Below are 21,726 nucleotides of genomic sequence, written 5' to 3' on the forward strand. Positions count from 1 at the left end.
AAAAAAGGGGAAAAATTAAAAAAAAAAAAATTAAAAAAGGGGTTCCCCCTTTCTCAGCTGGCTGCTCGGGTGCGCAGGTAACACCCCCCGGCCCCCAGCTCTGCATGTGAAATCGCCATTTCACCCCTGCACACTCCTTAATTGTTAGAAAAATGATTTGTGAAATTGCTTTCCAGCAGGAGTGTCCCTCCCCCGGCTGTGACAGCCCCCTGTCACCCCCTTAATACCCACCCCCCACCCCCGAAACAAAATTAGGGGCTGTTGCCACATGCCACCGCATCGCTTAAATAAAAATAAATTTAAAAAAAAAAGGGGGGTAGCGCTTTGCTTAGTGGCTGCCCGGAGCTGGCAGCAAGTGCTGGAGCAGAAAGTGAAGTTTTGACTTTTTTTTTTTTTTTTTTCTGAAAGTGTCAAATCTTACCCCAATTTGGGGGGGGGGGGGGGGGAGCGAGGGAAAACAAATGCTGCGTTTGATGTGAGAGATTTTTCTCCCGGCGAGGTAACCCTAGAGCGGCGGGGAAGGCAGAGACTCCGGGCTCGGGTTCTTGAGTTTAATCTTCCCCCGGTGCTGAGAGAGCAGAAACATTTAATTTTCAACTTTATTCCCAGGCTCTCCCCCCCCATCTAAGCAAATGAAAGGCCAATAATTGAATTACCGCCGCGCTGGAGGAATGCGCTTGAGGAGGGGCTCCGAGCTCGTCCCGCTCAGCTCTGCCCGTTATTTTCCTGCCTAAAACTTGGGGAATTGGCGTTTTTTGGGGAGGAGAGAGGCTTGCTTTTCCTTTGCTGGAGCCCCGAAGTCGGGGCTGCGCCGGGATTTGGAGACTTTGGGAGCAACTTGACACCTTGGAAAGAATTTCAGTGTTGCTTCCCCCCCCCCGCCCCTACACCCGCGCCCGTCCCGTGGCTCTTTTGGGGGGGTTTGGGTGGATTTTAGGCGTGGAAACGGGAGAAAACCAACTCGGGGCCGCGCAGCGAGGCGGGTGCGGGGAAAGAGGAAGAGGGTGAGGGATGAAGATGTGGCCGGACTGGGAGGGCTCCAGCCAGGGCTTTAATTTCAAAGCAAAAAAAAAAAAAAAGACAACCCAGCACCGGGAGAAGGTGGAAGGGGGATGAAGGGTGGCGATGCTCGGGGCGGGGGGGACAGGGAGGAGATTTAGGGACCAGGTTTTGGGTCCAGACGGGGCAGGAGTGTCGCTGGCTGCTTGATTCCCCCCTCCCCTCCCCAGGATGCTTTTAAGGGAGGGGGGGGAAGCGAAGTTTCCAGCGGTTTGCCCGGCGAGTCCCTTTACAGCTGCAGACAAAAGGGTTGGTGAGCCCTGGCGTCATGCCCCGCTGCGAGGAGGATTCCTGCCCCGCTCCTCTTTTGGGGGGAAAACATTGAGGATTTGGTCAGCCCGGCGCAGGGCAGCGAGCGGGAGGACGGCGGGGAGCGCCGCACCGGCCCCCCCTTCCTAAAAAAAAAAAAAAAAAAGGCAGCTCGGAGCCTGTTTCTTCATTAAAGATGGGGTGTTAATGAGGGAGCTACCTGGGGCTGGGGAAAGGAGGCGGCGGGGGCCGCTCGGCTGCTCCCAAAACCGGTCCCTTGTAGCGGGGGGGTGCGGGCCGGCTCCCACTGATGTTGGGAAGGGGGGAGCGGGCTGCGGGGCGGTGGGTGCCGGGCTCGGGCGGGCAGCTAGGGAGGGGTATTTAATTTTTTTTTTTAATTTTATTTTATTTTAAGCTGTGCTGCAGCCTCCGGGTTGGTTTTATCCCACTGGGACCCGCACGGATGCTCCGGGCGCGCCCAACTTTCTTAAGGAAAAAAAAAAAAAAAGAACCCCAAAACTAAAAAAAAAAAAAAAAAAAAGCTTTTCTAAACTTTCTCCTCGCTCCTTTCACCCCAATATATTTTCAAACCGGGGGAGGGGGACCCCAGCTTTCCATCACAAGGAAGCCAAGCCTAGTAATGAATAATAATATATTTAAAAAAAAAAAAAAAAAAGCGAGCCCATCGCTTTGCCTGCGCATTGGGAAGCTGCTGCCTCTTATTGGTCCCTCGGCCCCGCCGTGGTACCCCCTTCCCCGGCCAGGAATAAAAGAAAGGAGCCGGAGCCTATCACAGCTCGCTCGTCCTCCCCACGGCCCCAACTTCGGCGCTTTAACAACTTCCAAACCCTCCATCTGACACCCCCCGCTTCCTCCTCCTCCTCATCCCGCCCCCCCCCCCCCCCATCACCAGCATCCCTTAAGCGACGGGCACCAACCACTTTAAAAAAAAAAAAAAAAAAAAGCAGCAACAACAAAATCGGGGGGGAAGCTGGGCTCCCCCCCCGCCCTAAGCCCAGCCCAGCGCCGAGGCAACCTCGGCTGTGGCTGCTGCTGCCGGCAGCCCGGGTCGCATTCCTCCGGAGCGCCCGCTCAGGCCGGTCGGGACATAGCCTTAAAAACTTTAAGAAGAATTTCTGGTGGGTGATTCCCCCTTCTTTTCCCACCCCCTTCCTTATTATTCCTTTTTTTTTTTTTTTTTTTTTTTTGCACGGAGCAAAAGATTTCTCCCTTCTTTTGCAGCCGCGGGCTGGAGGAGAGGAACGCTTCGGCTCGGAGGAGAGGCGGCCCCGCAGCCCCCCCAAGGCTCTCTCGGCTCTCCCGGGGCCAAGGGAGTGCCCCCCCGGTTTGGACCGGACCCGCTCCGCTGTCCCGACCCCCCCCCCCCCCCCCCCCTTCCCTACCATGGCAGCTCTCCCCGGGACGGTGCCTCGGATGATGCGCCCGGCTCCGGGGCAAAACTACCCTCGCACAGGCTTCCCCTTGGAAGGTAGGTGTGGGACAGCACCCCGCTGCACCGCCCCGCGCCCCGGCACCCCGCGGGACCCGCGGAGGGGGGCTCCGGGTGCGGAGGCAGCTCAGATTGGCAGCCGGCGGTGGGGTGGGGGGGTCCCGTCCCGAGCACCCAACTTCTCGCCGGTATTTCGCTCCTGCCCGCTGGAGCTGCTCCCTCCCCGCCAAATTACCGGGCTCTGGGTTTGGGTTTGTTTTTTTTTTTTTTCTTTTTTTCCCCTATTTAAAGTAGATTCACGCATCCCGCAGATTTTTTTGAGGGGCAGGTTCTCAGGGTTTGTTTGGTTTTTTTGTTCGTGTGTTTTAAACCCGCCAATGTCCCGACGATTTAACCTCCCCGAAAAGATGGGGAAAACCAACCAAATGGATTGTTTTCAACTTTTCTAGGGGAAAACAAGGAGGAAAAAAAACCCCCAAACGACCCCAAACCGAACGTGGCTGCGGGCAGCTGAGGTGTCCTTGGCCGGGGCGAGGGGAAAGGGGGGGACTTCGTAGCTGTCACCTCGCTAAATGTCATCCCCACCTCGCAGCCCATCAACTTGCCCCATCAGCTGCTTTTTTTTTCTTCTTCTTCTTTGTGTGACGGGGTGGTATTATTTCTAGGCGTACCCAAAAAGGAAAAAAAAAAAAAAAAAGGGCAAAATTAGAGCGGGACCCCTCTCCCCGCATTTATTAAACAGGAAAATTTCATCCTGACCGTGATCAAGTGGCGAAACTCAAACCTGTGGAAAACCACGCAGGCTGCAAAACATACAAGCTGGGGGGATTTGTTGAAGTGCTTTTCTGTAGCAAATGAAGTAAAACAGACGGCAAGGGAAAGGATCAAAGGATTACAACAATATTTGCACAACATGACTGGGAATAATGAAAAGAGAGAGCGGCCGGCGGTTTTAGTACCTCTTGAATGTAAAATTGGCCACTCGAGTGTTATCTGTCGATAATGATATATCCAGGGAGTGCTGGCCAAGTGACTTGGAATTAGTGGTGCATGATTCTTGTTAAATCGCGAGGCAATTTCTGGAATCGACTTTTCTTTGTATAAAGAGAAAAATCCTCCCCCCCTCCTCGCTTTCCCTGTCCCTCGCCCCCTCCAGCATTTCTGCAAATTACCCAGCTGAGTTCTCTCCCCCCCCCTTTTTTTTTTTTTTTTAATTTCCAGCCTGTGAAATCGTATTAATCTGCAAGATCTACATTGCGAGATATTAAACAAATTGGGGAGGGGGATTAAGGAGCTGCTGGTCCCCTGCTCCGGGCGGGGATGCGCTGCGCAAGGTGTCGGGAAGCGGCACGGCCGCGGGGATTCCGCGCTTGCTCCGCGCCTCCCCAAACCGCTTACCAAAACCACGCACAAAAAAAAAAACCCAAACCAAACAAACACCCCCTCCCAAAAAAAAACCCAAACAAACAAAAAAACCAAACCCAAAGCCCTTCGAGTGTATCTAAAGAGGTTATTTCCAAAAGTTTGTCTGAAAGCAGATAGCTCCGTAATTTGAAGCAAGAAGTGGAGTGCGCTTTTTTGGGGGGGGGGATGGGAAGTTTTGGGGGGCTTTGCCATGCGGTTTTAAATCTTGCCTTATTTAAAAAGTCGGATACGATTTAAAATGTAGGTGTGAAATGCCAAAAATATAGAGGGAGAGACATAAACGTAGCGGCTGCCTCGGAGCAGGGCGATGGGCGTGCGGGTCACGGGCCGGTTTTATTTTCCCCTCTCTGGATGGGAAAAAGTCTTCCCTGCGATGCAGAGATAAATACCGAGGCCAGGGGATGGGCGAGAGCTTTCTCCCTTCTTTTAAAAATCCAAATACCGGGAGAGAAGCTGAAGGTGCGGGGAGGGATGTGCCCCGTTTTGCTGGATTTTTCCCTCTTTTAACTTTTTCCTCCCTGTTCTTGTTGGGTTGTTTTGTTTTTGTTTGGTTTTTTTTTTTTTTTTCCTCCCCTTGCTTTCCAGTGTCCACCCCGCTGGGCCAGGGCAGGGTGAACCAGCTCGGAGGGGTGTTCATCAACGGTCGGCCGCTACCCAACCACATCCGTCATAAAATCGTGGAGATGGCCCACCACGGGATCCGGCCCTGCGTGATCTCCCGGCAGTTGCGGGTCTCCCACGGTTGCGTCTCCAAAATCCTCTGCAGGTACCAGGAGACGGGCTCCATCCGTCCCGGAGCCATCGGAGGCAGCAAGCCCAGGGTGAGTGCAATGCGGGGGCCTCCTGATGTTCCAAAAAAATTAAGATTTCTTTGGGGGGGGATAAGTTTTTCAGGTGGATGCACAGGGGAAGGGGGGAGGAGGGGGAGAGGCTTTAATAAAGCTGCAGTTTGCAGGCTCAGATGGGTGAAAATCAGTGCAGAGTTGAAGCCTATGAATAAATTAAGGTGATTTTTCCCCCCCTCCCCATGTGCAACAAGTGGCGTTCGTTCAAGCATTTGCTTCGGCCCCGGTGTGTGGGGGAGGACGCAAGCCAGAGGGTTTTGGGGAATAATAAATCACTGGGTCTATAAAAAGCTCCCCAAAAAGCATCCCCTGCACCCCCTTCCTGCCTCCTTCCCCCCTGGGGCTCAGCCCATCCTGACTGATCTCCTTGGCCCCCAGAGACTCTACTTTTAGGGAGGCCAACATTTGGGAGAGGAGGGCCTTTCCCCAGCTTTATTTTCCTCCTTTTCCCCCTTCAAATCCCTATTTTTAGCCCCAAAACTAGCAGCCAGGGTGAGGAGGATTGAACTGAGCTGAGCAGCTTTTCTTTTCAATTAAAAGCGCTTTTTCTCTCCCCTTCCCTCTCTCTGCACACGCGGGCACGCACCGGTGTCCCTTGATCACAAAAGCAGGTTGCGACTCCCGACGTGGAGAAGAAAATCGAGGAATACAAACGGGAAAACCCCGGGATGTTTAGCTGGGAGATCCGAGACAGGCTCCTGAAGGATGGGCACTGCGACCGGAGCACCGTGCCCTCAGGTGAGAAGGCAGCTTGGCAAGAAGGACACCCCGATACCCGCAGGAAGATGGAGGGAAATTATTATCGTCGCCAAAAATGTTTCCAGGGGCTACAAACATCCTCTCGGCCTTTGCTTTGATAGGGGAGAGTGGGGAAAAAAAATCAAATCACCGCAAGCAAATGCACAGCAGCAAATAAACACCGGGCGAGGGGGGTGTGCCCTGGCCCCGCTGCGGTCTGCTGGAAAAACAAACATAAACAAACCAATTTTCCCAACTTATTCCAGTTTCCTTGAAAGCAGAGGGGCTCCGGGCGTGGAGGGAGCATGCGTGGAGGCAGACCCCAAACCCGGGGTTAAAGGGGCCCCCGGTTGGGATTTGCCTGCTCGGTGGGGGCTGCAGAGCGGCGTTTCCAGCAGCCGGGGATCCCCAGCGCCCATGGCAAGCCGCCCCGCACCCCAACATTGGGTCTGCAGGGACGTTGTGAGCTCTTTGGGTCCTGGCCGAGAGTTTGCACCTAGTTTTGGGGGGGGCTGAGCCTTCCCTGCAGGGCGCATCTCCCGCTAAAAGCAGGATCCAGGACAGGGCCCGGGTCTGAATGCAGGCTGAGGGTCCCACTTGGGGCTGGGGTGAAGGCTGGGTGTTGGGGGGGCTTTTTCCCAGTCACAAAGCGGGCGGTAACCCCGGGGGCGCGCACCCCGGGGCATTGCACCGGCTGCCGTGCTCCGGGGGTGATGCGCGCAGCCGGGCACTGCTCCTCGCGCCGGCTGTCTCGGGGCGGGGGGCAACGGTGACGAGCGCGTCCAACTTTGGGTGCCCGGCTTGGCAGCTCGCTGCGATGGTGGGGGTGAACCCGGGGGGGGGTTTGGAGGGCACGGGGGAGCGGGCGGGTGCGTACCCCTGGGAAAAAGGGGCGCAGCTGCCCTCGTGCCTCCTGCCCGAGTTGCGCAACCCCGGCTTGGGTTTTCCAAGCCGGCTCCTACCTTGCCTTCCCAGGCAGCTTATACTTGCCTTTTTGTCTTTGACTGTCTGAGGTTTAGTGAGTTCGATTAGCCGTGTGCTACGCATCAAATTCGGGAAGAAAGAGGAAGAGGAGGAGTGCGACAAGAAGGAGGAAGACGGGGAGAAGAGGCCAAGCACAGCATAGACGGCATCCTGGGCGACAAAGGTAAAGGCGGCCGTGCGTGCCCCGGGGCTGGGCTGGAGGGGACATTTGGGAGAGGGGACATTTGGGAGAGGGGACACGTCCCTCCCGCTGAGAGGAAGACGAGGGATGGCTCCGGAGCCTCTCGCGTTTGTCCTGGCCGAAAAATGACTGATGGCAGAGCGGAGGGTGTGATGCCGGGCCCTGGGAGGGGAAGGTGGTACCCAGCCCCTCAGGCTGCGGATGCTTTCCCAGGAGGAATTGGTGGTGTTTTGCTCCGGATCAATTATTTATAACGGGGGAAAGGAGGTGGCTGGTGGCAGGGGTGGGGGGGAGGCATCTCTGATTCCTAAATGAATTTGTTAAACAGATTTCTCTCCTGCTCTCTAAGTGGTCCCCTGAAACTCTGGCTGACAGTTGACCGATTTGGCCAATCAATATCAATTAGAGAAGCCGGGATCGGCGCTGCGCCGGGGCTGCCGCAGAGCCACCGGCGCCGGGGGGAGCGCCGAGTGGAGCGGGGGGGTCCTCGGATGGGAGGCAACGGGGAGCTGGGGGGGGTCTGCACCCCTAAATAAAATCAGGGAAAAAATAAAGCTGGCATTTGTGATGAAGGGCTTGAGGCCAGGCCGGTGCAGGGGGAGAGCGGGGGGCCCTGTTATCGTCTCCCCCGCTTTGCGCTTTCCTCTGGTGGGAGGAAAAATTAAACTTTTTAAAGCTCCTGTGCTGTAGACGTGGGGTGGGGGACGAGGTAGGGCTGGAGCCGGCCATTGCAGCGCTTGGAATTTTATTTTGAGCGAGCTCTGTGGGGGTGATGACCCTCCCCCCCCAAAAAAGGGGGGAAGATGGCATTTTTAGGGGGCATAATTGAGGTTTATCAATGAGGGCGTTTGCAAAGATGGGGACGTTTTAAGCGATGGGAGGGAGGAGCTGCTGAGTCGGTTTAGGCAGAAAATGATTTCCTCGTGTCGCAGAGCTCAGCGCTTTTTTGGGGGGGGAACCAGCAATTGTACAACTCTTGGGGACTGGCTTCAGGAAATTGGGCTTTGCTATTTTTCTCCAAATTGATGGCAAAATGGCGATGGCCCAGGCCTCTCGGGGTTGAGGCGGTCGGAATTTGGGGGATTTGCGATGTCGTCGGTGTCGAGCCAAGAGGGAGCGGGGTGAGAGTTATTTTCCGTATGGAGAGGGTCCCCGATCCGGGTGTGGGAAGCGGGGGGGAATCGCTTACAAAGTTTCTCACTAGCTACAAAGTTTTCCTCATTTTGGGACAATGCGGGTGTGAGCGGGGAAATATTGAAGTGGGGGGAATTTGGGGCAGAAAAAAGCTTCTGCGTGTCACCATCAAATGTTCCTGGGAGTTTTAAATGAAGGTGCATAAAAGGGGTTTTTTTTAAGGATCCGATCCTTTTTTTTTTTTTTTTTTTTTTCCAACCTTGAAGATGAACTTCACTTACAAAGACCTTCAAGTCTATTGAAGCTTTATAAGCAAAAGATTCCTGACCACAAAAGCAAACAGTAGAAGAAGGGGGGGGAAAAGAAGAAAAAGGGGGGAAAAAAAAAAAAAGAGAGAAAGGGGGGGAAAAAAGGGGGGGGGAAACCCTAGGCTGCCTTAAAAATGGAGTAAAGGGATGGGGGAGGGAGGGCTTGTCTATTCTCATTCAAAATTCTGCAAGGAGGAGAAAAAGTTTGGACAAAGGGCCAAGGAAGGGAAGAAAGGGAGATAAATTATTCAAAACTCCCTGCTGTTAGATAGTTTTGTAATATTATAGGACCGTCTGTTGGAAAAAGGATAGCCGTTGGACGTTGCAAAATGTTGCTTGTGATTTGGAAACAGGCGATGCTCATTTGCAAATCGGGGCTATTGTGTCCGCGAAAAGCTCCCCCCCCCATCACTTTTGGGGTGTTTTTAATTTTATTTTGGGGGGGGGGGGGGAGAGTTTGGGGGGGGTTAAGATTGATTTGAGCCTCGTCGCTTGAAAAAAAAAAAAGTACTTTTTAAATTGCGGAATGATTTTTATTTTTTCCCCTTGCCCGTGCGTCTTTTCCCCATCAGCACCCCCAAAATAATAATTAAAAAAAAAAAAAAGTGAAGGAGCTGGAAGCTTTTTTTTCCTTAATAACATGCAGAAGTGCGTGTCAATAAGTAAAACAAAACGCTCTCGTCTTCCTTCATGGGTAATATCGCGGACAAATAAAACACGAGCCGCTATTTCTTTATGAAACCAGCCCGGTTTGAATCGAGTGCTAATTTGGGCAAATTCCTGATGCCGGAGCCCGCGGAGCGCCGCGCTACCTCCGAGCGCGCAGGCTGCGCTCCCTCTCCCATCCCATGAGAGAAAGCCCGATTTATCACTAATTTGTGTTTTTTTTTTTTTTTTTCCTCCCCTGCAATCGGCGCCCTGACTCTGTAGATTGCAGAGAAATCACTACCACCCCCCCCCCCCCAAAAAAAAAAAAAAAAAAAAAAAGCTTTGATTTGGGGTTTTTGGGGGGGAGCATCAGCCGCGGAAGCGGGGATTTGGCTGCGGGTTGGAGCCGAGCGCTGCCGCGATCGCCGCAAGATCGAGTGCAATTAAAAAAAATAATAATTAAAAAAAAAAAAAAAAAGATTTGGCCGCCGTCTCAATGTATATTTTCACGTCTGGAAAAGTTGTAATGGCCCCAATTAAGGTAATTGATGATTCAAGTTGTAAACCACTCAGAGGCGGGGAGCGGGGAGCTGTATATTTTCCCTTTTTCTTTTTTGCTCGGAAATAATAATGCTCTTTGGAGATCTCTCCCCCCGCCGTCACCCTACCAATTTTCCTGGGAGGTTTGCAATAAAAATAAAAATACCAGCGTAGTCCTGACACTTGTTCTGCAGCTCTGCTTTTACTGCGTGGGTGTGTGGGTTTAGTTGGGTGGGGTTTTTTCCTTAAAAAAAAATATATATATATATTATTATTGCGGATGGGGGGGAGAAGGGGGAAAAACTTTGGTTTTGGCCTTTTTCCTCTTGACAAACGCCTTTGCTCCATTTGCGGGTTCTCCTCGCGGGGAGCCGGAGGAAGACAGCCCTAAATGCTCTCTCTTTTTAAGTGTTAAAGAAAGCTTCCACCCTGCGCCTGTTTCTTTCTATCGTCTGCTTGGCATTTAATAATGTTAAGACTTATTAGAGCTGGTAATGAAAACTGTGGCTGTTGAATAGGGAGCTGTGTTGGAGAAGGGTGTAATAGCTCCAAGGCATGCTAAGAAATGTATTTATCCCCAATCAGTACTCACTCTCTGAGTTCCCAGCACAAACGTTAAGTTGAAGGGTTTTAAGGCAGATTAAATTGAGCCTTTATTTCTTTGCACTTTCATCTTTAAACGGCTCACTCCAGCTAGCCCTGGGCATATATTCATGAGGCTTCACTTTATTTTTTTTTTTTTTTTTTTTTTTTTTATCCTTGTTAAGACCGAGTTATTATTATTTGGGGTTGTTGTTATTTATTATGACTGGTGGGGTTTATTAGGGAGGGTCACGGGTGGGTGATGCGCTGTTCTCCCGCACCCCGCGGATCCCAGGGGCTCGGTGGAGGGGGTGTGCGGGGGGGGGTGTGTGTGTCATTTGGGCAACCCCAAAATCTCCGGGGGTGCTGGGGAAGGTGCTCAGCCCTTAGCGCGGGGGGCGGGGGGGGCTCATCCTGCAGGAATTGCGGGCAGCCGCGGGTAGGGGGGCTGGGGGGGGCGATGTGCCCCCCGTGGAGGAGAGGGAAGGTGAGCGGCTGCCTCCCGGCGGGTCCCCCCACGCTGCTGCCCCCGCCCCGCCCCGGGATGCAGGGGAGGATGCTCGGGGCGCGGGCGGGGCTCGCAGGGTACCGCCGGACCCCCGCCTTAAACCCGGGGTGGAAGCGGGGCTTTTTAATTCATTTCCCCCCCCGTTTTCTGTCTCTGAACTCCGCTTCATCGCGCGGAGTTTCTCCCACCCATCGCCGCTCGTGGGTTTTGGGTTTTTTGGGTTTGTTTTTTTTTTCCCGTCGCTGCCCGCCCCGTGGCAGCGTGGGATGGGGAAACCCGAGCGTGGAAGCCGGGATAGCAGGGGGGGTTATTGTATTTATTGGAGGCGGGAAAGGCGTACAGGTGTGAAGAGCAGTCGGGGGGGGGGGGGTATTTGGACACTTGGAGGTGACAACGACTTAATTTGGTAGCAGTGGGTGCCGCTTATATAGTTTCTTTTTTTTTTTTGGGGGGGGGGGGCTGTCTGGACTGGGTGTACAAGGTCCTGCCAAATTTCATCAGGCTCGGGGGAGGGAGGGGATAGGGAGAAAGAGGGGGGGACCCCCCCACACACACCTGGAAAGGGGTTTTGTTTGGGGGAGAGGGGCCACGGAGTCAATTTATCAGCAAACAATCTGCATCGATTTAAAAACAACAAGCGCTTTCTCTGTAAATGTATGTTTAGACGGGAGATTGGGGGGGGGGGGGGGGCAGACACTTCATCAAATCAAGGGATTACGAAAGGTTGGCAATCTAATCAAACAGAGACCAGCGGGATTTGTGAGTGTTGCGAGTGGGATCAGCTCTAATAATGGGGGCAGGAAAGAGAATTCATTGGCTTTAGGCTGAGTTATTCTGTGCATATTTCAGGGAGAGAGAGGAGGGAAAAGGAGAGGGGAAGAAAAAAAAAAAACAGGCAGGGAGAAGGAAGGGGGGGCTGGATGTGAGCACACACGGAGCTTACATGTCACAAAAAAAGCTGAGACAAATGAGGTACAACAATAAACACAGATAACAATTACAAAGGCAAACAGTGGCTTTTGGGAACAAGTAGCTGCAGAACCTGGTCTACATAAACAAAGTAGGCAAATGTTTGCAAGATAAACTCCTTCCTAAATCAAGTGTGACGGGAAGGAGAGAAGAGAGGAGGAGAGATAAGGTTGGAAGGGGGAATAAACGAGTATAATCTAATACAAGACGTCTTAAAAAACAAACTTAAGACAAGGATGCGGGGAGAGAGGTTCAATTATGCAGTAGGAAGTGAAATAATATAAGGGAGATGGTTGTGATCCAGGGTTTGTTTGGGTTTTTTTTTTTTTTTCTTTTTCTACATCATCCCCCCGCTTCCCTGGGGGGAGCAGAATAGGTTCAACTGTAGACCGGGGCAAAGAGAAGGCAAATATTGATATATATATATATATATATTGAGCGCTGGCTGGCAGGTGGGGTGCCGGGCGTTGAGCTGGGGAGGGTAAAAGAAATACATCCTAGAGGTTGGAACCCCTAATTTGGAGGTGGATGGTAGCTTGCGTTGCACCGGGAGGGGTGGGAAGCAGAGATTTGGCGATGCGGGGGAGATGGGTGCCGTGATAGGGGAGCAGAGGAAGGAAGCTGTAAGGTCTATTCCTAATCCCGGGTTTCGCCCGTAATTGGGGTAGGAGAGAGGAGGCAGAGATTGAATTAAGCGGCAGGAAGGCTCTGAGGGAAATGTGGGATCCAGGTGTGCGCAGGGGTGGTTCGGAAACAAACAGATTCCACCCCCCCCCCCCAACCCCACGGCTCTTAACCCCCAAATAATTTAAAGAAGTAGTTTAAGGCTGTGTCGGGGCTTATTCTCTTTTATAGAGACATGTATATATGGATCTCTCCAAATGAGAATTGTATATAAGAGGGGAGAGACGTGTCTGCAGTGTGGTTAAAGGAATTAGATATTTACCAGTTTGAAATAAGCCTGGTTATAAAAAAAAAAAAAAAAAGGGGGGAGAGAGAGAGAGACACTGAAAAGATGAGACGGGAGAACACTTCAAACGAATTCATCATCTGGAGTGGTGAAGGGGAGATTTAGAGACAGTATTGGGAAGTTATTTAGATATTAATAACATATTTTCCTGAGGCGTCAGGAGTGCCTCCATACGCACTTTTTTCTCGCAGCTATTTGGCTGGGTGAAATATGGGAGACCCAAATGTTGGGAAGAGATAACACAATCAGCCTAGCCCTGGTCCTGTGACTGCATCATAGCATTAAACCCGGATTAACCTCCCCTTTCTCCCCCTCCCCCAGTTCCCCCCCCAACACCCCCCCACCCCCCCACCCCGAGAAGCTTTCCAAATTTTTCAGGGGAATTTACATGGCAGGATTTTAAAGCACATATAACACTAGCCTTAAAGCTGTAAGGTACTTACTCGAGCATTAGGGTAAGGCGCGGGGGGGAAGTATCTTTCTGAAAATTACGTTTGCTACAAAAGAAATAAGCAAATAAGGGACCCTCTTAAGACCTGAGCTTTGGAGATATTATATATTTATAGAGACTGTTCTTAAAAAAAGAAAAAAGAAAAAAGAAAAAAAAGCCCATTTCAATCAGCTGCCACATTACTCTTCTCTCCACCACTGGGTTTTGCTGCTTTGTTTTTTTTTTTTTTTTAATTTAATCTGAACTTCAGGTCTGATTTGGGCTCTGGGTTTTTTAGGTTTGGGTTTTTTTGTTTTGTTTTGTTTTTTGGTTTTGAGGGAAGATGCTGGAGGGGGTGCCAGGCCGGGAAGCAGCGCAGGGCTCCGAGCCGGGGGGGGACGGGGCGGGGGGACCCCGGCGTTCCCCGGGTGGGAGCTGCTCCTGCCCGGCCGGGCACCGCTTCCCCCTTCCTGCAGCGCTGCCAGAGCCCCCGGGGGTTGGATTTTGGGGGGCTCCTCGTCCCCTTCTCCCCAGGAAAAAAAGGAATTAAGGAGTTGGGAAGCGCAGGTGCAGCTCGGGGAGGGAGGAGAGGTTGGGGTGGGGATGTGGCTCTGCCGGCGTGCCCGGGGGGAGGTTTGCTGCCTCCCCCCCCCCCCCCCCAAGTCTGCCGGCATCTCCCCCTTCCCAAAAACCCCTCCTCCTCCTTCCCGGCTCATCCCGAGCCGGGGCTGGTAGGCTGGTACCCGCTCGGGAGGGCTCGCCTCTGCGCTCGCACTTTGCATGATCTTGCCACAAAAGAAATTAGATGTCAGCTAATGCCTGTTTATAAAGACATTTGTCATCCGGAGTTGGGGACAAGTGGGGAAGAGGCGAGGAGGTGCGGGGGGAGGGCGAGAAGCAGAGTCGGAGCTTTTTTTTTTCTTTTTTTCTTTTTTTTCTTTTTTTTTTTTTAAGGCAGAATATGAAGGTGCCAGTGATGCTGGTGCTATTTTGGGGGCACGGGCTGGGACTCAGCCCTGCACCTGAGCGGACCCGAGGGCTGTCGGAAGGCAGAGGGAGGGTTGCATCTCCTTGGAGGGGCTGGGAAGGGGAGAAGGAGGGGGAAAAAAAAAGAGAAAAAAAAAAGAAAAAGTAGGTGAGGAAAAGTAGAGGCAGCTTGAGGAAATTGAGAAGCTTATAGTCTTTGATCCTTGGATGCTTTTCCTTATCAGAAACATTTGTGGTGACACCGGTACAAAGGAAGTTCATCATATTACAGACTGCTCGGGCTGCTTGCAGGAATCGCTGTCTATTAATTAGCAGGCGCTCTGTCTTGTGGGACACACGAGATCTGAGGCTGCACATTACTTGCTTGGATGGCTCTGGGTCCTGTGATGAATTGCTGCAAAGGGCCGGTGCCGTTTACAGGCTCTGCAGGGAGAGCCGAGGCAGGGGGGAGGCGGGGAGGACCCTCGGCTCATTCATGAAATATATCTATATCTAGCAATCTATAGCCGGAGATGGGGAGGGAGAGGGGAAAGGGGGTGGCTCATTCATGAAGTCTGGAGCTGGGGAGACATCTTAGCTCATCCATTTTGTGCGCGGCTGCGGGCCCGGCCGGGCTGCGCAGCGCTGGGGGTCCTGGGGGGTTTGGGCTTGAGCGGAGGAAGATGAGGAGGAAAAGTGCCTGTTGAAAATTAAAAGAATATATATATATATATTTAAAAAGGCTAGGCAAGTGTTCTTGGAGAGAGGGCAAGTGAGGCGAGGAGGTCGCCCTGGAAATGGAGGGTTTCCCACCCGAGGGATGCTCCCCCTGCACCTCCACCTGCTAACGTTAAAAAAAATTTTTTAAAAAGCCTTTTTTTTGGGGGGGGGGGGGGTGTGGAGCTGGGGTTCGAAGAGGGGGCTGCCTTTCCTATGGCTGGTCGGGCCCCTCTGCCCTGCCCCGTCGGGGAGGGCACGGCGGGGTGCCCCGCAGCCCCCGCAGGGAGCTTTCGGGGGGGCTCGGCGGAGGCAGGGGAAGCACAAACTCTTTTTCCACCCGCTCTCCCCTTCAAGCTGGCTGTCCCCTGCCCCCGGGCTCACTCTCTCTCTCTGGAAGAGGGAGGAAAAACCCTTCTTGGTTTTCACTCTTTTCTTGATTTGGGCTGCTTTTTTTTTTTTTTTTTTTTGGTGTTGCTGTTGCTAAAATTGGAAGGCAGCACTCTGCCTGACCCTGGGGAGCGGGGCTGAGGGCAGGGCTGCCGGCGGGGCGAGGTGCGGGCAGCGGGGGGGGGACACCCGGCAGCCTCAGCCTTCAGTGCCGCCTTTGTCCGGGGACCCCAAAGGCCGCGGATCAAAGTGACCCGGTGGCATCTTTAAAGGAGGGAGGAAGAGCGGGGGGGGGAGCCAGTTATGAAACTGCCGTCCCCAAACCCAGGGGAGGGGAAAAGGAAGGGGGGTGTCATCCGAAAAAAAAAAAAAGTTATTTTGCTCTTTTCCAAGGGAATTTCCATTCCTGCCATTTCCGTTTGCGGCCAAACCTGGAGAGGAGGGGAAAGTCCGGAGCGACCGCAATTCTGTAATTTTTTTTTTTTTTTTTTTCATTCCCATTATGGGGACGAATTGATTTGCATTTTTATTGGGAATTAAAGGAGAGGGAGGAAAGTTGACTCGACAGGATTGCTCAACGAGAAGCTGCTTTGGAGCAACTCCTCTCCAAGTGGAGTTAAAAATACTCGGGTGATTTTTTTCTCCTTGCTTAAAGTTAGAAGAAGGGTCCTTAAATCGTCCGTGAAACTTCCCACTGTTAAACAACTTCGTAAAGATCGGGTTGGTCCCCCCCCCCTTTTGAAAAATCAATCCAACCAGCGGCTCGTCTTGCGCTTTAATAAAGATCCACTGGCTGCATTATTTTGCATTTTTAAATGTATAAACGTCTTGAAAAGGAGAGGGTGAAGGTACAAAGGACACTTCGATGTCGAGGATATTCAGGGGACAGTCATGTTTAAATTCGCTACAATTGTCTCCGGCACATTTGATTGCTCGGAAAAAGAAAGAAACACTGACATGAATAGGAATGGGGGCTGGGGGGGCCGGGATTAATAGCCCCCAACCTTTGTATGGTGTAAATTATCCAAGAGAGAGCAGATAGCCGGAGCTGCTGGTGATTTTAAAGGACTCTCTCTATATATGCCCGCGTATAGACGCGCGTATTTAGTAAAAAGCTGGCGTTTTCCAAAGGGCTGCGTTATTCCTGTGCAGGAACTTAATTCTTGTGAAATTCTTTCCCCACCTCTCGCGAAGATGCCTGTTTGATGCTAAATAGCAGCAAATTGAGCTATTTGAGGCTTTTTTTTTTTTTTTCCCCTAATGTGAATATTTGGTTTGTACCTTGTTGCTCTGTTTCTTTTTCCTGGAGTTTTCCCCTTAATCTCCTTCCAGCCACAAACCCTCCCTTCTGCGTGCGGCTGAATATGCTCGCAGCGGGTAAGCTGCAATTTCCATTCCTGAAACTCCAGCAAAAGGAGGAGAAAAGTTTGTGGGTTTTAACAAATGTGGGGGTTTTTGTTTTGTTTTTTTTTAACAAACAAACAAAACAAGCCAGTTCTTGCTACCTGCTATTCACTGGTACGTAAAGAGGGGGAGACCGTACAGCCCCAGACGCATCTAAAGGGGATTCAAGATGGTTAAATCCAAGGGATGTTTGGGGGAAAATTTTTTATCTATATATACATAAAAATAATGTCAAAATCTCCGTGCTTCTCAAGGGAACATGCTCAAAGGTGAATAGTGCAGAGATGGACAATCTTCCCCAGCCCTGCTTGGCAAGAGCGTCTCAGCAAATCTCTGTCAAGGAGAAAAATAGGGTGGTGGTTGTCATCAATTGCTAAAGAATAAAATCACTTCAGCGCAGAGCAGAAAGCTTGGTCGGGTTTAGAGTTCAGTTGCAAAGAGCCAAGTGTCCCCCCCGGAGGGAAAAAAAAAAAAAAAAAATCCGCGTCAACCTCTCCCGCCCCGTCAGCTCAATGCGCAGGAGGGAAACCTAAATAAACCTAAATATTGTAATTATTTTTTCCCTGCGAGGCAGGCAAGCGGGCAGGGAAGGGGAAAAGCGGAGCCGAAACCCCCGCGCCGTGGCTTCTCTGCCGGCTGCTGTGACTTCGTGACTTTTCTCTCCGATTTTAAACTTTACCCAGGCTGAATTTGATCTTTTTAACTCTTTTGCCACCCCCCCCTCGTCTCTCCCCCCTCCTTTTCTGCCGGTATTTTTTTCTCACTCTGTTTTCTCCCCTTAACCTCCTCTTTTTTTTGTCCGCCTTTCATTTGAAGCGAGGCTTTACAGCTTGCTACACTTTCTAAGTGCATCAATAGCCACTTTAGAAATACAAACAACTTTTAAAGATAAAATAACCAAACCAGAATGGGACTTTCAATGGAGGAATAGTTGTTGTCCTTTACCATGGAGTGTGCAGCCGCCTCTGCCTAATCCAGCTTTCATTTTCACCGACAAATGCCAAGAATCTATATCTGTCTCCCAACCCCTCGGGAGCTTGATTACACGACAAAAGGCTGCCATTATCCGCAGGAGAAAACAGGGAGGGGACACGGGGGCTCGGGCCTCTGAGGATGAGGGCATCTCCAAACTATTGACTTAGTGGATGAAGTCAAGAGCAAACACGCTGAGATCTAAAGGGGGGGAAGGCGCTGGCGGGAGGGGGGGGATGCTCAGGGAAGGAGCGGAGGAAAAGCAGCAGCAAGTCCTTGAAAGTAGCGAGGAAGGGGAAGGAGAGAGTTTGGGGGGGGATTAATCCAACTGTGGAGAGGTTTTTCTCCCTCCCCACCCAAGAGCAGGTTGCTCGGGGAAAGCTCCCACTCGCGCTCCGAGCCCTTATTAATTTTTTTTCTCTCCCCTTGTCTCCCCGCGTGTCTTTCCTCGTGGTGAGGTTTATTTTTTTAAAGCTCTTCTCCACCTTCCCCACGGGGAATTTGGGTCTTTCCTCCCGCTGATAGAAGGGGGGTAAAAAAAGAAAAAAAAAAAGGAAAATCCCAAGGGGCGCGGCTGGGGTGGCGCGGGGGTCCCCACCCCGCCGACCTGCGCACCCCCCCGGGCTGGTCGCAGCATCTCTCCCCAAAACGGTGGTTCCCTAAACCGGTGGTACCCCAAAAATAGCCTCCCCCCAAAATTTGGGGGGCACAGGGCATGGGAAAATCCCCCTCGCAGCGGGGAGACGGGGGCCAAAGCCCGACGGCCGGCCCCCAGATTTTTCCCCAAACTGGGAATAAACTGGGTCAAGGTCTCGGCTGCGCGCTTGGCCAAGGAGCCCCGCACGGGGGGCTGCGAATTAGGGGCTGGGAATTAGGGGCTGGAGGGATTTCTTTTTTTTTTGGGGGGGGACAGGACCTGCCTGCGAAGCCCCCGGGGGTCTGGCAGGGAGGAGAAGTCACCCCACGCCGCTGCTTTTCAGGTTTAACTGGCTGCGTTTTGCATGACTGCCTCATTAGCCGCTGCTGAGCAGGGATTTGCGGTGCAGGCTCATCCCCGGCCCGGCGCGGACAAAAGTTATTTCAGCCCTATCTGTAATTTATCTGGGTCACCTAGGGAGAAATCCTCCGGGCAGGGAGAGTCCTCGGAGCGGTACCAAAGGAGTCCCACCGCCCTTAATTACTCTTTAATCAACCTAACACAGTGGTCTCTCTTGAAGGGCTGCTTTTGGTGCGGGAGCGGCGTCGAAGCATCTGCTTCCCGGCCGAGGCCGGGAGCCAAAAACCCGCTCCAGCTGAAGGGAATTCAAGGTGTGGAGCGGGTGTTTGGCCTGCGAGCATCCCTTTTGCCCTCATCACAAAAGTATTAAACAAAGGAAAGGGGTGGCAGGGAGGTGGGAAGAACCCGGAGGATGCGATTTAAAGTACAAAGGCACAAAAGGAGCCTAAATTCATCTCTTAAGCGAAATTTATCTTTGCGGAGAGCGGGCTGGGTCCGCAGCCCTCCCGGCTGAGGGGCTGGCTGGGCTTTTCCTCCTTGCAATAAGCCCAGCCGGAGAGGATTTTTTTCTTTCCTTTTATTTTATTTTATATTTTTTTCCTCCCTTCGTGATATATAGAAAAAGGAGGGGAACCTGCTGTTCGCAGCACCGGGGTGGCGAGGGTTTTTTTGCCGAAATTTTGCTTTGCTTTGGGAAAGCTGCACGGCATCCCCCGGCTTTGCGGTCCTAGGGGCAGTTCGCTCCCTGGCAGGGAAAGAGCAGCTGCTCTGAGAGAGAATAAGTATTAGAAGAAAGAAAGAAAGGGAAAAAAAAAAATCCTGGTAATCTTGGGACGTATACAATCTATGTCTCCCTGAATCCCACAAGGCAGCGGGCCCGTCTCTCTGATTTATTTTTACGCTAGCCTAGTTTGCATCCCAAAGAAGTAAACTGCTATTTTTACCCACTGGTTTAAAGCTTAATTAAAAGCCCCTAAACTGATTGTTTTGAAAATTGATTTAGAGGAATTGCCCGAGGGCTGAGCCGCTATCTAAGCCAAGTGGCAGTCCCAGGGCTCGCAGGGGTGTCCCGGCGGGGTTAACCCCGCCGAGGCCGGAGTCGCCGGGTGGGGATGACACGGGGGTCCCCGCACCCTCGGCAAAGAAAGGTCCTTTGTTAGTCCCGGCTACTGGCTTGCTCGGGTGGATCTCCGCTGGTTTCCTGGAGCTGACGAGGTTTAATTGAATTAAGGGAAGCTCTGAGATGCTTGTGACAGCGGGATGGGAGAGCTCTTCCTTTCATCTGCACATCTTGGGGACCGGAGCCCCTCCGGGGGGGTCCCCGCGGGGCTGTGGGAGGGTGGATGCAGGGGAGGAGAGCCACGCCATCCCCAAAGGTGGGCTGTGCTGGGGGGGACGACAGGTTTTTTGGTGCCTAGATCCCTTTCTCCTCCAGCCAGCCTCCTTTTTCCCAGCCCGGCAGCCGCCCGGGATGCTGCCGAGCCACCGCTGCTCTAATTATCTTCAATTGCTTCCCCGGGAGAAGGGGCTTTACCTGCTTAAAGGGGGTGAAATGAAAGTTGGTTTGAAGGCTTTTTTTTTTTTTTTTTTTGGGGGGGGGGGGGGGTGGGGGGGGTGGGAAGGGAAGTGGCATTTCAGCCCCGTAATTAGATGTAAACAAGAATAGAGACGGGGCTCCGTGGTCAGACAACTTGATTGTTAAGGGATTAACACCTAAGTAAACCAATAAAGGCTCCGCGTTGCTGGTGCGGGCCGGGCAGGGGCTGGGTAAGACCAGCAAGTGCTAATGGGCTCCCCCCGGCAGAGCCAGGGCCGCATATTCATAAACTCCCGGGAAAACAGCGGTTTATTCCCGGCCTGGACACGTGTGGGGCCACCCCAGTAATTTTAGGAGTCCGGTTTTTTTAAGGCTTTGGGTAAAGGTTTGGGTTGTTGGGTGCTGTTTCTGCTGCCTGGGAAGCGAGGGGTGATTCCCTTCTCTCCTTCGGGATGCCTGGAGGTCGGCACCCTCATTACCCGGCACCCATCGCCCTATTTATTAGGGAAATCAATGAGTTAGGAGGGGGTCTCCTACCCCCGTATGGGGCAGAGCACTCCCGTGTGTCACCACTTCCACACACCTAAGCAGGACGGTTTCTTTTGTGCAAGGGAAACCGCAGGTTCCTTCAACCCTTTTGCTTCTCCATCCCTTCTTAATAATAGCTTAAAAAAAATATATGTATAAAAGAATCCTTCAGAGCCAGCTCCAGCAAAACCCTTCTGGGCGTTGCTCTCCAGGTTTGCCTCCAACTGGGCTTTTGTGGTGGTTTCTTCTCCTCGCAGCTCGCCCTCGGTTGGTATTTCCCCCCTCCCCTCCCCTCCCCTCCAGCCCTGGCCAGACTTTGAGTAGATGGAGGAGTTTAACCTTTGGGGGGGGGGGGGGGGAAACCTAAACAAAAAAATCAGGTCTGGCCTTAAGTGATGCGGTGGTACCTGTAAGCCTGATTTCCATGGCTTTCTGCCGGTGCGGATTTGGGATTGAGAGGTACCTGAAAGGCTCAGAGTCAAACTGAGTTCAATAACTTGGGTCGGTTTTGTTTTCCTCCATCTCCCCAGCTTCCAGTGGTCTCTTTACTCCGCTGGCAGGGCTAATATCGGAGCACTCTAGGGTGTGGGTATTTCTTCCTCCTGATTGCAAATAACCGAAAGATTAGCACCAGCAGCTGTTTGGAATTGGAACAATGGAGAGACCTAGGAAGTGGAGAAATTGAAAAAGGAGAACCCCCCTCCTAATCACCCAGCTCAAAGTTCACCAAGTCAGACTGCATGACTTAACGTGACCTCCACCTCGGCTTCACGGGGCTGTTTGCTTATATGAAGGGGGGGGGGGGAGGCAGAAAGAGAGAGGGAAAGGGGAGGAAAAAGAAAAAGGGGGGGGATAACGGGGCGTTTAATGCCATTTCCTATAGAAACGCGAGGTTATCGCGCGGCTGGACGGTCCCCTTCGGCCGCCCGGTGCTCTCGGTCCTTGCCCCGTCGGGCGGGTTTAGGGGGGTCCCCTGCTCTCCCCCCCCCCCCGGGGGATGAGCCCCCTCCACCCTCTTCAGGGGCCGGCCCGGAGGTCGCCCCCTCCCCGGGGGGGGCCGATCCTTCATCCCGGGCGAAGCGGGATGCGCCGGGGCCGGGCTGCCCTTCCCCGGGCCATGGCAACCCGGGCGGGGGGTCCCCCCGTGGGGCTGGGGGTCCCCCCGTGGGGCTGGGGTCCCCCGTGGGGCTGGGGT

General features: G+C 52.6%; 1 protein-coding gene across 1 annotated transcript in view; it reads left to right on the plus strand.

Annotated features, from left to right (window-relative positions):
* Positions 1-2,712: 2,712 nt before the first annotated feature.
* Positions 2,713-21,726, plus strand: part of PAX7 (paired box 7) — a 102,373-nt gene continuing 83,359 nt past the window's right edge. Inside the window, 5 exon segments of the mRNA XM_075721508.1 lie at positions 2,713-2,797; positions 4,769-5,004; positions 5,637-5,766; positions 6,786-6,872; positions 6,875-6,913. Coding sequence (XP_075577623.1) covers positions 2,713-2,797; positions 4,769-5,004; positions 5,637-5,766; positions 6,786-6,872; positions 6,875-6,913 — 577 coding nt within the window.

Source organism: Pelecanus crispus, chromosome 15 (genome assembly GCF_030463565.1).
Source record: "Pelecanus crispus isolate bPelCri1 chromosome 15, bPelCri1.pri, whole genome shotgun sequence".
Taxonomy (NCBI): domain Eukaryota; kingdom Metazoa; phylum Chordata; class Aves; order Pelecaniformes; family Pelecanidae; genus Pelecanus; species Pelecanus crispus.